Consider the following 13440-nt stretch of genomic DNA (forward strand, 5'->3'; position numbering starts at 1 on the left):
GAGTGATATTCACCCCTCTTCAGCTTCTCCCACTAAACCTCAGACGAAAGTCTGCTCCAGTGCGAATTCCAATGCACATAGCCTGCCCCAACCTTTATTATTCCCATTAATTCAAACCAGTGCTGCCTTTTGCAGCCTGCATTAACCTGACAGAGCATCAAAGAAAGTGGCTGGATGGACTGAGTGGCTTGCAGTGGTTAGACTGAGCTGTTCCTCTGCAATCTCAAGGGGGCAGGATGGATGGCTGTAGAATCCACATTTCCCAGGTTCTCCAGTCGTATTTCACTCTTGGATGGCACTCAAAGATCCTGTGCTGTCACCCTGAAGACGATATTTCACAAAACAACTTTTGCTGCAGAAAGGGGCTGGGAGCAGGAAAAAAAATGTTAGGTCAAAATTATTCAGTCCAAGAGAGTATGATGTCACATAGGATATTACAATCAATCAATCAATCAATCAATCAATCACAACACTAGGAGTTTGGGATCCAAGCCATCTCCCTTGTAAGCTAGGGAGTTTTGCCATTGAGCTCAGCAGGAGCAGGACTGCATCCTTGGATTTAATGAGTAACCCAACAGATGGGATGTAGGCTGTACACAAACACACACACACACACACAGAGAGAGAGAGAGAGAGAGAGAGAGAGAGAGAGAGAGAGAGAGAGAGAGAGACCTCCTCGTACATCCCATGAAGCACGTCCTTGCATCTTATACATTCTAAGCATTCATTGGGATTAATGAGTCCCTGTCAGTCCTGTATTCTAATTCAGAACACCCCTCCTTTTTTTTTAAGTGGTGGTGCATAAAATTATCTCCACCATCCTGATAAATCCACTGAAATGTACCCTCTCTGTAGAAAAAACTGCAGAAGAATAAAATGGGTCTCCCCTCGTTCAGAACAGAGAAGCGGGGGGGGGCAGGGGGGGGGGCTTAGGCAGGTGAGCCGGACCTTTTATCCTCAGCATCAATATGCCTGCTGGATCTTGCCATTCCTCAAATGGAAGGTAGGAAGGCTCTCTCTCTCTCTCTTTCTTCTGTTGAATGGTCCGCATGCAGCTGAGGGAAAGCATTCAGCTGTTGCCTGCGAAAGACCAGGGAATGCTGGGCTATGCTGATGTAACAGGCTCTCTGCAATTTTCATTCAGATGTGGTTGGCTGCAAGCTGGCAGCCAGCCTCAGCTACGCCTCCAACTCAGATGAGGTAATCCCAGCTCCCTTTTTTGGCTACTCCAAGCAGGATCTGCGCTTCCCCAGCTTTCAGGTCAGCTTACTCCCCTCCCTGAAATTCACCGGACACAGAAAGACCACCCTCTTTCCTTATCCCCCCCCCTTTCCCTTCCCTATCTCTTGATTGCACATCCCACTATGTTTTTTTGGGAAGGGGAGGGAGGAGCGATCGCAGGAAGAAATATACCGCAATGGATTCATACTTTACTCTGGCCTCCAGGTCCGATTTGAACGGGATTTGCGAGTCTCCGGCAAGGATGCACAGTCCCGCTACACCCCCGCAGCCCTAGCTAGCGACGGGATAGGAGAAAGTCCACAACACCCTCCCTCCCCCTCCCCCTCCTTCTGCGAGAAGTCTCAGCTGCTGTGACTGACCTGCTTCCCCAGCTCCTGGTTGTCGAATCGTCTCCCTTCGGAGATGCATCATCTTCGGAGAAGATGGAGTGGAACTCTTCTGCTCCTTCCAGCCACCAAGGGATGCTTCTGTTGAGGCGAGCTGGCGCAGAAATCAGGGGTCTGAGCCTCCAGTGCAAAGTGCTGAGAAGAGCAAAGTCTTTGCGCTCAGGATTTTCCGGGTCACTGCTGTCCTCTCGTCAGCATCTGGAGAGCTCTTTGCACGCGATTCTCGTCAACGGGTCTCCAGAGTGCGGCTCCGAGGAATGGACGGCGCGAGGGACTTCAGCACTCTGGACAGCTCCTCCGCCGAACCGCTCCAGAGGCTGAACTAAATGCTTTTGTTCACGTCCAGCTTCCCTTTAAGAAAACTCATCCCCCTACTGAGTATGGGTCCCCCCACCAACAGAGCCTCAAAGAGTTATCCAAGCCTTTTCTTGCTTTTTTCAAAGAAATCTTATGAGGTGGCTTGCTTGCTACACATCCCTTGAAGAGCCAAGGTGTTAAGACGTAAACCTCAGGACCCTGGAGAGCTCCCGCAGGTGCCGAAACTTTGGGAGCAGAGAAGAGACCCCCAGGAAGCAGTGTGGTGTTGTTGCTTTCTCCTTAGCTGAATTTAAAGGCTCTCTGTGTTGCATAGATGAGCTCTTATTTTGTGTGCAATGCCTGTCAGAGAGCTGTTCTAGTCTAGAAACCTGGTGCTAAGCTTCACTTTAAGGTGTTTTATTATTATTATTTTACTCTTTACTAGAGCATCTCCCCGCTCCCAATGTCACTCCACACTTTGAACTTCATTATAAATATTTATACTTGGGCTGAAAGTCTGCTCCGGATTCTTCCCCCCACCCAGCCTTTAATCCTCTGGTCTCCCTTCTGTGGTCCCCCCCATTCTGAGAGATTTAGGACAAGGGTTCATCCACAACGCAAACAATCCAGCCCTTTGGTGCTGTTTGGGATTTGCAGTTAGGAGAGAAGCAGGACGGGGTCTGGCTTGAGCATGCTATACAAACGCTGCCACATCAGTCAGCTGTAGTATTAAAAGAGGAAAGCAAGCAAAAGACTGAATGTTCTGTTCGGAGGTGAAAGGGGAGCATCTTTTCCAAAAAAAATTGGCATCAAAGGGCGGGGGAAGCCCTTCTTCAACATCCCCATCACAACTGACTATTCTTCACACAAGCGTTTCTTCCCTGTGCAGCTAAGAGTGAAAGAAAGAAAGACCCCCATCCCTTTGGGCATTGCCACATCTGGCAGGGATTTAAAGGCTTAAAATCCAGCCTTCGCTGCAATCCACAATGGCAAATGAACCAGTGATTCTGAATGTTTATGACATGGTGAGTAAGAAACAATCTGATGCCTCTGTTGGGGTGGTGGTGGTTGGGGGGGCGGTGAGGAAGACGATTCCAGGATGTTGATTGGACAAGAGATTCTATTATGATGAGCCAAGCAGCACAACTCACAGCACTGGCCAGGCTAGATTTTCACAGCCATTGGTGTGACAGGGATGCTGGCGCCGACACTTGCTTCTTTGCTTTTTCACAGCCTGTCAGAGCAAGCTCAAGGTAAAAAGATGACAGGAAATTTTGGGGGATAGTACCTTGGAAAGGCTTTTCATCCCTCCTCTTTAATTTTCAAAAGCCCAACTGGGGATGGGGGGGAGGCAGCGGGAGAGTTATGACAGAATAGCCTGTTTTCATAGCTAGATGCCCTTGACATTCAAGGCGATTAAACACTCTAGTAGTCTAGAGGAATGGGGAGAGAGATTTAATATGTCAGACCCTCTTGAAACCTGATCATGTGTGGAAAAAAATACAACAGAGGTCAATGAAGTTTTCTCCCATGTAAGTGTGCAGAGGATTGCAGCCTTCATGTTCACATTCCACATTAGGACCTCAGGAGCATGAGTGAAGTCGGTGGGGACACCTTGATCAAATGGGATATAATTGAAAATGAATATTGTCGCCAGAGGAATACCCAATTTTAAGTAGCAAAGCTTCTATCACTGGGTCCTCAGGGTTCATCTCCTTGTCTCATACAGTGGTACCTCGAGTTACATATGCTTCAGGTTACATACGCTTCAGGTTACATACGCTTCAGGTTACAGACTCAGCTAACCCAGAAATATTGCTTCAGGTTAAGAACTTTGTTTCAGGATGAGAACAGAAATTGTGCTCTGGCGGCGCGGCAGCAGCAGCAGGAGGCCCCATTAGCTAAAGTGGTGCTTCAGGTTAAGAACAGTTTCAGGTTCAGTACAGACTGCCGGAACGAATTAAATACTTAACCCGAGGTACCACTGTAACACTAGAACTCATATACATCCAATGAAGCCAAATGCTGGATGATTCAGAACAGAGAAAATAAAATTCCTCTTCACACAGTACGTGATTAAACTATGGAACTCACTCCCCCAGGAGGCACTGATAGCCTTTAGATGACTAAGAGAGGAGTAGACAAATTCATGGAAGAGAAGGGTATATCAATGGCTACTAGCCATGATGGCTATGCTCTGCCTCCATGGTCAGAGCCAGTAATGCTTCTGAATACCAGTTGCCAGAAATTGCAGGAGAGGAAAATGCTCTTGTGCTCAGGTCCTGCTTGCAGGTTTCCCACAGGCATCTAGTTGGCCACTGTGAGAACAGGATGCTGGACTAGATTTGCCATTGATTCAGCAGGCTCTTTGTAGGTTTATAATAAAGCACTTTCTCAGGCAGTGGTGTCTATGAGAAACACTCTCTTCAGATTTTACCCAGTTGGGGATTTTGAAACTCCCGTTGCTGTTAACTTGGATCTTTTGTTGTTTTTCTGTTCAGTCCTCTCCTGGTGGTGATGGAAATCATTTTGATTAACCCCTATTTTTAAAATGAGATATCAAGGAATAGGGGGTATTTAATGTACAGTTTCTCATGGACTCTCAAGGATAACTTAATATACTTCTCTCTTATAAGAATAAGCTTGGCTGTGGTATATAGCCAGTACCTCTTTGAGTGATGTTTTTCCCTGCATTTTCTAATCCAAATGTTTGTCAGACGTCACAAAACATCATTCAATTTTATTGTTAAATTAGGCCCAGCAGCTGGCTTTTTTTTTTTGTAAATGCTCATTTTCACCTCTGAAAAATTTATGAAGGATCTGTTACACTAATGAAAGGTAAATTGTAGCAACAAGTCACAAAGCCCTCATTAAAGAATGATGATAAAAGGTTTTTCAGGAATTCCAATCAGAGGAGGCATGTCCAAAGTCCATTTTGGGGACTTAATCCGGCCCGCTGGTCTGTTTAATTTGGCCCCTGTGGCAGTTTATTTCCTGGGGTAAAATCATACAAAAAGCTCAACAACTTCAATCTTAAAAAAAGGATAACAACTTGAGTTGGCCCTTTGGTCGGCCCTTTGATCGGCCCTTCACTTCATCAAATCTGGCCCTCTTTGAAAAAAGTTTGGACACCACTGAATTAGAGTGATTACAATGTGGGCAATTGGTTAGTATTTGCTATTAAATAGTTTTGTATTCTGGACTTTAATAATAATAATAATAATAATAATAATAATAATAATAATAATAATAATTTGTTATTTATACCCCACCCATCTGGCTGGGTTTCCACCAGCCATTCTGGGTGGCTCCCAACAGAATATTAAAAACATGATAAAACATCAAACATTAAAAACTTCCCTAAACAGGGCTGCTTTCAGGTGTCTTCTAAAAGTCAGATAGTTGTTTATTTCCTTGACATCTGATGGGAGGGCATTCCACAGGGTGGGTGCCACTACCGAGAAGTCCCTCTGCCTGGTTCCCTGTAACCTCACTTCGTACAGTGAAGGAACTGGCAGCACTGGACCTCAACGTCTGGGCTGAACGATGGGGGGGGGGTGGAGACACTCTTTCAGGTATACTGGGCCGAGGCCATTTAGGGCTTTAAAGGTCAGCATCAACACTTTGAACTGTGCTTGGAAGTGTACTGAGAGCCAATGTAGGTCTTTCAGGGTCGGTGTTCTGTGGTCCCGGTGGCCACTTTAGTTTGGTTAACGTTTCAACATTTTGATAATTTGCATTTTACAGGTTCTGGTATTTATTTATAATTTACTTATACCCCAACCCCCTTTAGCCAATAAATGTCTTAGAACAACTTACAAAAAAATCACCTCTGTGGTGGTCCTTTTCCTCAGGGTCACAATATGAAAACACAGGATACACAAGGGAAAAGAAAGGAAGGCATGACAAGCAAGCTCAAGAACAGGTTCTTAAAGTTACAGCCTATGTCTGTGGCAGTTCTGGATGCCTTAACCTTTATAAAGAGCAGTCTCTCCCTGGAAGCTGTCTTCCGCCAGATCTGTTATGTTGCTATAACTGTGTCCACAAAGCCATCTGTAAGGCAGTGTTTTGTTTTGAAATTGTTCCAGACATTTAAAGGCTCACCATGTGTTGGGTTTATAAATGGCAGGAGCGTGTGTGTGTGTGTGTTTATTATCTATCTATCTATCTATCTATCTATCTATCTATCATCTATCATCTATATATCTATCTAGTGATATTTGGGCTGACACACTTCAAAGTGCCCACCTAGCAGGGCACTGAACTCTCTTTAAAAAAATTATTGCAAATATAAGTAAACATTTCTAAAGAAAGCAGTCTTGCTTACTCATCTCTTCTTTTTGTTGGCCATAACCAATCAGATAAAAATTCTGTGCCATTTTAATGCATTGTTATTTTCAGGACGTACTTAGGGGCTCCCACCAGACTAACTTGGCCTGAAGAGCAGTATGTGTCATGTCAATATCTGTCTGTCTCAATGCTCCCATTGTTTTAAATGTTAGCTACTCAAATCATGTTGTTTCCCCTTTCTCTTGCATTGTTTGTGCCCTTCCAGTTGGAAACTGCACCCAGAAAGTGTGATTTATTTTCAAGGATTAACTCAAGCCCCATCTCCCATTTTAAGCCAAAGGAACACATTAGGAGCTTCTCGTCTCGATTTTTTAGGAGGTACTTGAAAAATTACTGCAACGAATGCTCTTAAAATATACTTATTTGCAATATTGGTCATTAATAAAGAGATTGATTTATAATTCTTGGCAAAATGAAATACAAATCTTACGTTTAGTGTTTAGTGAGAAATAAACACTTGTGGACTCAATTAAGGGTGCTTCCTATTAATTGTGTTTAAAACTGTAGCTTTAGGAAGCTCCTGGGAAGATCAGCTGAGGAACTGTTGGATCCCATTGATCTCCTCCACAGCAGGAGAGGGAGGTTTATGTACAGAGAAGAGAGGTCTGTTGCTGGGAGTCTTCTGGTGGACAACTTCACTGCCATCACTGTTCCATGGGCAATGGTGGCGGCCAAAACAGGGTGTATCAGAGGAGGCCATGGATCTGCAGGTTCCTAAGTCTCCTTGTTTCCATCTCACTCCCCCAAACTGGTCGCAGAACTACACCAGTCCTGGAGCTGGCTTAGATTATTTATTACATTGTATCCAATGTTAGTCCTGCTCAAAGTAGACCCCTTGAAACTAATAGGCATGGCTGGCTTACATCTGTTAATTTCAGTGATTAGTTAGATACAGCCCAAAGTGATCAATGAGAGGGTTTGGGGGTTTTTAAACTTGACCACAGCAAAAAAGAAGAAGAAGAAGCTACTTTCCTTACCTTGCACCTCATGGGCATGCACTGAAAGCTTAAGGAGTGGTTGTTTCTCTGCCACAGAATCACCCACCATTCCCATTTCAGGATTGATCTGCCCGAATGCAGTCCCTAAACAACTTGGGACCAAGTTACCTAAGGGACTGCCTCACTCCACATGTCCCTTCCTTGCAACTGCAATCCTCATGTGGGACACTGCTGAGAGGTCACTTAGTTTGTACTATAAACTGAACTTTTAGTGTTGCAACTCCAGACCTCTACAATCAGTTACCAGCTGAAATTAGACTGGGGCCTAGTATCTTGACATTTTAGTAGCCACTGAAGATATTTTTGTTTTAGAAGGCTTTTCCTGAAGTATGACTCAGTCATTTTATGGCATTTGAATTGCACAATTGTAATAATTTGTGTTTTTTTCCTTTTTAATAATCTGTATCGTTTATATTTTATCTCTTTTTGTCTTATTGTACGCCACTTTAGTAGCTTTTGTGTGGCACAGTTTATAAATCTGTAAAATAAGTAAATAAATCTTATTTATGTGAGTCCCATTAAGTTCAGTGGGGCTTACTCCCATGTATGGGGGTATAGGATTGCAGCCTTAATGTTTAATATAGTAAGAGCAGAATGTGGCTTGCTCTGAATTTTGGTTGCTATTCCTTCCTTAGATTTCCACCCCCTTAATTTTTTTTTAAATAAATCAACAGTTAATTGTTCTGGAATTAATAGTATGCTTTCCAGATGGATTCATTTTACTACTATATTAATTGCTTCTTTGTTTCTTGTTTTTTTACAAAGGTAATGGTTCCCTCAGGTGTGAGACTGGTAGCAGTAGTTGTAAATGCTGAAGCCTAGTTAGGTGTTTTGCCTCCAGATTGTTACAGCTCAAATAGCAAGGTAACACTGCCCCTTCAACTACAGAATTCCTCAGGGCACCATTTTGTCATGAATGTTATTTAACATCTACAGTATATAAAACCGTTGGGAATGGCCAGTAGGGGTATTGAAGCATGGTGTTGTCCATACTCTGATGACATGCAGCTAAAATCTGATTCAGGAGAAACTGGACAAGCTCTGGCTCAGTGCCTTAACAGAGTGGTGGACTGAATGCAATAAACTGAGTTAGAATCTGGGGAAATGGAGGTTCTATGGATAGGTGGCTCCCAAGTTGAGAATATATACCAGTTGCCAGTATGGATGCTTCCTCTAATGGCCTAGGTACGTAGCTTGGAAATGCCAAGTTTCTGATTCAGATCCAAGTTGGTCCAAGTTGATTCAACCCTCTTTCCAGGCAAGATCTGAACTGAATCTTATATTCAGCACATACTCCTATTTGAGACACAATGATCATGCATCATGGCAGACATATATCTTTGGACTGGAAAAAGCTGTGAAACAACAGTTACAAAACAGTAACTGCTTAGTAGTGTAACGGTGACTATTGGAAGCGGGGTGACATCCAGGGATAGCAATTAACATGAATTTAAAGCTCTGTCTTGCCTGAGAAAGAATATCACTTGACTGTGTAACAGGGGAGCACTTTAGCCACAGGAAAGCATAGCCTAAGGACAAAAGTTCAATTAATGGCCTCTGTGCACATATGAAATAGCCGCTTCATGAAGCCCTGATGTCTTGTCTATTCAAGGATTCTAACTGTTTATCTTCATTGTGCTGGACATATACAAGAATGAAATGCCACATCTTTAATGAAATGTTAACAAATGACACCTATAATATTTTTTTCCTGTCACATCAAGTAAGAACTCACAACCACTCACCTTTCCTTTACTTAAATAAGGCAGAAGAACATATTAAGTTTCCTGTGCAGACAAGAAACCTGTGAAGGGTGGGGAACAGGTGATTCATTGGATGGCTAATTGAAATTGTGGGCTTAACAATGGCATTTTTGTCTCCAACTGGATCAACCTGAATCCAAAATTCTCTGAAGATTTCTTTTAATGGTTAACCTGTGGCTGCCGAGACAGAAGCCAAATGAAAAGCAAATCCCTGGACTCTGAAGGTCTGGTAGCTTCAGTTGCTCCTGTCAGCCCAAGAAAGTAATTCATATCCAGCTAGGGAAGTTTTGGTTTAAAAGAAAGAAATAATTATCAGCAGTAGGTAGTGTATGGAATAGCAATCAGTTATAAGTCAGGGAGCTGTCAGGATTCAAGCCTGCCTAAAATAAAGACCTAAGGGCCTATCTAGTGTAATATGGACAACAGCTATAATAGCAAATAGTGATGGGGCAAATTTGCACTGAGTGGTTCAGGGGGAGAAGATTCAGAATACAAACTCCCCAAGTTCAAAAAGCCTCTGCCCATTTTTTAGCCAGCCCAGCCCCCTTTGAATTTGGGTTCGCCTCGAAATGTGTTCCCCCACCAGCCATTCATCCTAGATGCTCTCCAAGCAAAGCAAATTATCTTGAATAAGGGGCAGGAGATAACCAGTACTGAAGAGGACTTAGCAGTGGAGAAGATTTTTTCCTTCTTCATTGGAAAGGACACTCCTGAGTGTTGTGTCCAATCAGGGATAATGGGATTTGTAGTTATAGAGGTTATAAAAAACTGTCCTTTTCCAACGAGCCTTTTAAGTAGAGATCTTTCCTGGTCTGCATCTGTACTTGAATGGTTTTTATGTGTTTTAAGATGTTTTAATATTTGTGCATTTGCTGCCCTGGGCTCCTTTGGAAGAAAAGACAATATATTATTATTATCTGATTGGTCAACTACATATTTGTATTTTAAAATATTTCAGATTTTGAAGACTTGACTGTTTGCCATGCCTTCTTGTGACTCAAATAATCTCAGTCTAGATTTTAAAAATGTCCTTAGCTTTCAATAAACCCAGATCTAATAGCAGGAATTATTCTGAAGAGCTGCACCTCTTCATGACAATGTCAATCTCTGCTAGCCAGGAATTGTGTGTTTCTTTGGACTTCAAACAAAGTTCGGACAAACCATATATCCTTAGAGTAAGTGGTATAACCAGCTTGGGATGGTGTTTTATTTAATATGCTACCTTTCAATTAAAACAAAACAAATCTCTTGAGGTGACTTCCAATTAAAATAGACAAAAAACATCATAAAAACACAATCAAATCCAATACTACAGCGGATCAATAAACCAGCAGAAAGCAATGGTAACATCATCATAAAACCGCATAGCAATAAAATACAGAAGTGGCAGTAAAAACCATCAATGATAATTTATGGGCATATTGAATAGTTTTAACCTGGCACCTATAGCTCATCAGGACTGCCAAGTGAATATCCTTGGGGAGAGTGTTCCACAGTAGGGGCATCACTACAGAAAATTCTTATCCCCAGACTCTACCCTTTCAACTTCCAATGGCAGGGGAACCTAGGTCAGGGCCTCCAAAGATGATATTCAAATAAGGCAAGTTTATATGGCATCAGGCAGTCATTCCTATAAGCAACTGTTTATAGTGAATATGTTTCATACTGGTATATTGTAGAAGTCATATTGTATCTGTAGTTGTGGTTTTTAAAAAAATCTGATATGTTTCTGAGTCACTCTGTGCTCTGTGTTCCCCATTCACTTTTATGAGAAGCTTTAAATTGTTCACTTTTGGCAAAAGTAGATAAAATTTGCAGACACAGGAGCCATTCTAGAGTGGATTGACGTAGCCTGCCAAATTACAGGCAACTATCTCTGGTGTGGGTGTATGACACCTTTAATTTTTAATTTTGGAAAAACAAAGGAAAAATCTGTGGCTCATTATATTTTCTGTCAGAATTGTACTGAAACTCCAAAATTCATATTAGTTTTGTATTTTTGAGAGGTGGGTGTCTTTTGAGGGGCTTGCCTCTTATTCTTTCTTACGTTAAAACAATTAAGAGGTGTTTGAGTGATTGTACACTTTTAAAAACATTAGCAGCTTCACTCTAGCTGGCTTAGCTTTCTGGTATCCTTCAATATGAAGGATCAATGGAAAAGTAACACACAGTGATTTTATGACCTACTTTAATTTCTTTTCCTGGCACAACACATGAGTGATTTGCTCATTGATCAGGACTCACTGAACCACCTACAATATAATTAGCATGAGCAAACAACAATGGCCATTGAATTGCACTGATGATGCTCAGTTGGGGGTAAACCTGAGTTCTGGAGTGTACCACTTTGAATGGCAGGATAGTGTTCACATGACTGAAAGGAGAGAAAAGCCCTGCACACAGGAAACATAACTGTCAAGGAGACAGAGTCTAGTCCACCTTGCTATGTTTCTAAGCGCACACGCACGCACACACACACACACACACACACACACAGACATTAAGTCATGTGAGCCCCATCTTATGGTCCAAAGTGGAAGGTTTACCACTGTGCGGGGAATTTAGTCTGTAATCTCCAGGACATTTTGGGTAAGTCTATGCTGGAGGAGGGAGGAAGGCAAGAGAGAATTCTAATTGTATGAGAGACTCAGGGGTGTCAAATAAAGAGTCATAGAATCATAGAGTTTGAAGGGATCCTCAGGATCATCTAGTCCCACCCCCTGCAATGCAGGGATACACAACTCTCCCATACAGGGATTGAACCTGCAACCTTGGCATTATCAGCACCATGCTTTAACCAACTGAGCTATCCAGGTGTAAAGTTAGTCCTCCACAAAGTGAATGTGGGACCTATGACTGTTTAACTAATTTAGGGTTGTAATTTTGGTTCCTAATATGACAGTGTGGTTGTTATGCTGCCAGAACCAGGAACATTAAGTTTTAAATCTGATTCTGAAAAGCACTATTCATTCCAATGGATTATATGCTGGCCCAGTCATGCCCTTCCTCAAAAGACCCAATTCAAGCCATGTGAGATTCAGTCCCTGGCATCTCCAGGTGGGGCTGGAAAGACCCCTGCCACAAACTCTGGAGATCCATGACCGGTCAACTGAGACCATATTGAGCTAGATGGACCAGTGTCCTGACTCTGTGTAGGCATCTTCCTATGTTCCTATCTTGAAGTCATCACATGACAAAGAGTCCTTGGTGATGGGCATTGAGCTGCAACACTAGGGAGGTGGAATGGCTAAAGCTTTAACTGATATTTGTGTTGCCCTCAAATGGATCAATCCTACCTTTTCTGGGAACTGACAGCCCCATGAGACTGAAAACAAATCTACAATATCTTCCTCCAAATAACATTTCCCTCGGGGGTATGTTCAGCTTTTGGCTTTGCACAGCCCGTGCTCTTGACTGCAGTGCCATCAGCCCATCAGTCATGGCATGTGATTGTTATGGGCACCCATTAGCCTAGAGCTGGCAGGTTTCCCTCTGGTCATTGCTTGGGGAATAACATTAAGCCAAACTTGTTTCGGCTGCTAAGGGCAAAGCAGCCAAAGGGCACCCTAATCCACTTTAAGACAAATGGGGGTAATGCTAAACCACAAGCATTTTGGAAGTCTCAGTCACTGCCCATCTCTAATTACTAGATAAATCACTACTGAGAACAAACTATGGCACTATCCCCCTCCCTCCCCCAAAATAAAAAAAACTGATTAATAAATACGGAAAGGAACTGGAAGATTCTCACTGAAGATGACGCTGGCGTGTCGTTAGTGTGTTTCAAACATGGGGAGATAGCGAGATATAAATGCAATCCTTGCTGGATTTAATGAGCTACATTGCGTGGGTGGCTGCATAATACCATCCAGAGCCTCTTCTGTCACTGATGGAGAGATTATGCTTAGCAACATCGCCTGGCAACCAATCACAGCGTCATGCGTTGCAGGAATATCACTTCTGCTAAAAGAGAATTAGATATTACGGCCATTTGCAGTGTAGTGTACTGTGGGCCACTTTAGAGTATAGGACCCCCAGGCTTGCTATCTCAGTCTACGCAAGCATGAATTGCTTTGCCCGCTTGGGTGGTGACCAGACAAATGCGTAGACATGTAGCAATGTACATGGTCATCCTTCAAGAAGCTGCGCACTGCTCCTTGATTTGCTTTTTCTTTTGTAAGTAAAGAAGCATTTTCTGCCTATGTTTATGGGTATATACAGTGGTACCTTGGGTTGAGAACTTAATTCGTTCTGGAGGTCCATTCTTAACCTGAAACTGTTCATAACCTGAGGTATCACTTTAGCTAATGGGGCCTCCTGCTTATCGCCGCACTGCCAGAGCATGATTTCTGTTCTTATTCTGAAGCAAAGTTCTTAACCTGAGATACTATTTCTGGGTTAGCG

At 42.8% G+C, this 13440-nt stretch overlaps 1 protein-coding gene across 2 annotated transcripts in view; it reads left to right on the top strand.

Annotated features, from left to right (window-relative positions):
* The first annotated feature begins 1093 nt into the window (after positions 1 to 1093).
* The window catches only part of LOC309357996 (deubiquitinase DESI2-like), a 47405-nt gene continuing 35058 nt past the window's right edge, over positions 1094 to 13440 (top strand). Inside the window, exons 1-2 of one of the 2 annotated variants that reach the window (XM_081890763.1) lie at positions 1094 to 1260; positions 1447 to 2950. In XM_081890763.1, coding sequence (XP_081746889.1) covers positions 2912 to 2950 — 39 coding nt within the window. In that variant the 5' untranslated portion in view covers positions 1094 to 1260; positions 1447 to 2911. Of the gene's footprint in view, positions 2951 to 13440 lie in introns of both variants that reach the window. The other variant, XM_081890762.1, reaches the window with a different exon arrangement.

The sequence above is a fragment of the Podarcis melisellensis genome (genome assembly GCF_964234715.1).
Source record: "Podarcis melisellensis genome assembly, chromosome: 1".
Classification (NCBI taxonomy): domain Eukaryota; kingdom Metazoa; phylum Chordata; class Lepidosauria; order Squamata; family Lacertidae; genus Podarcis; species Podarcis melisellensis.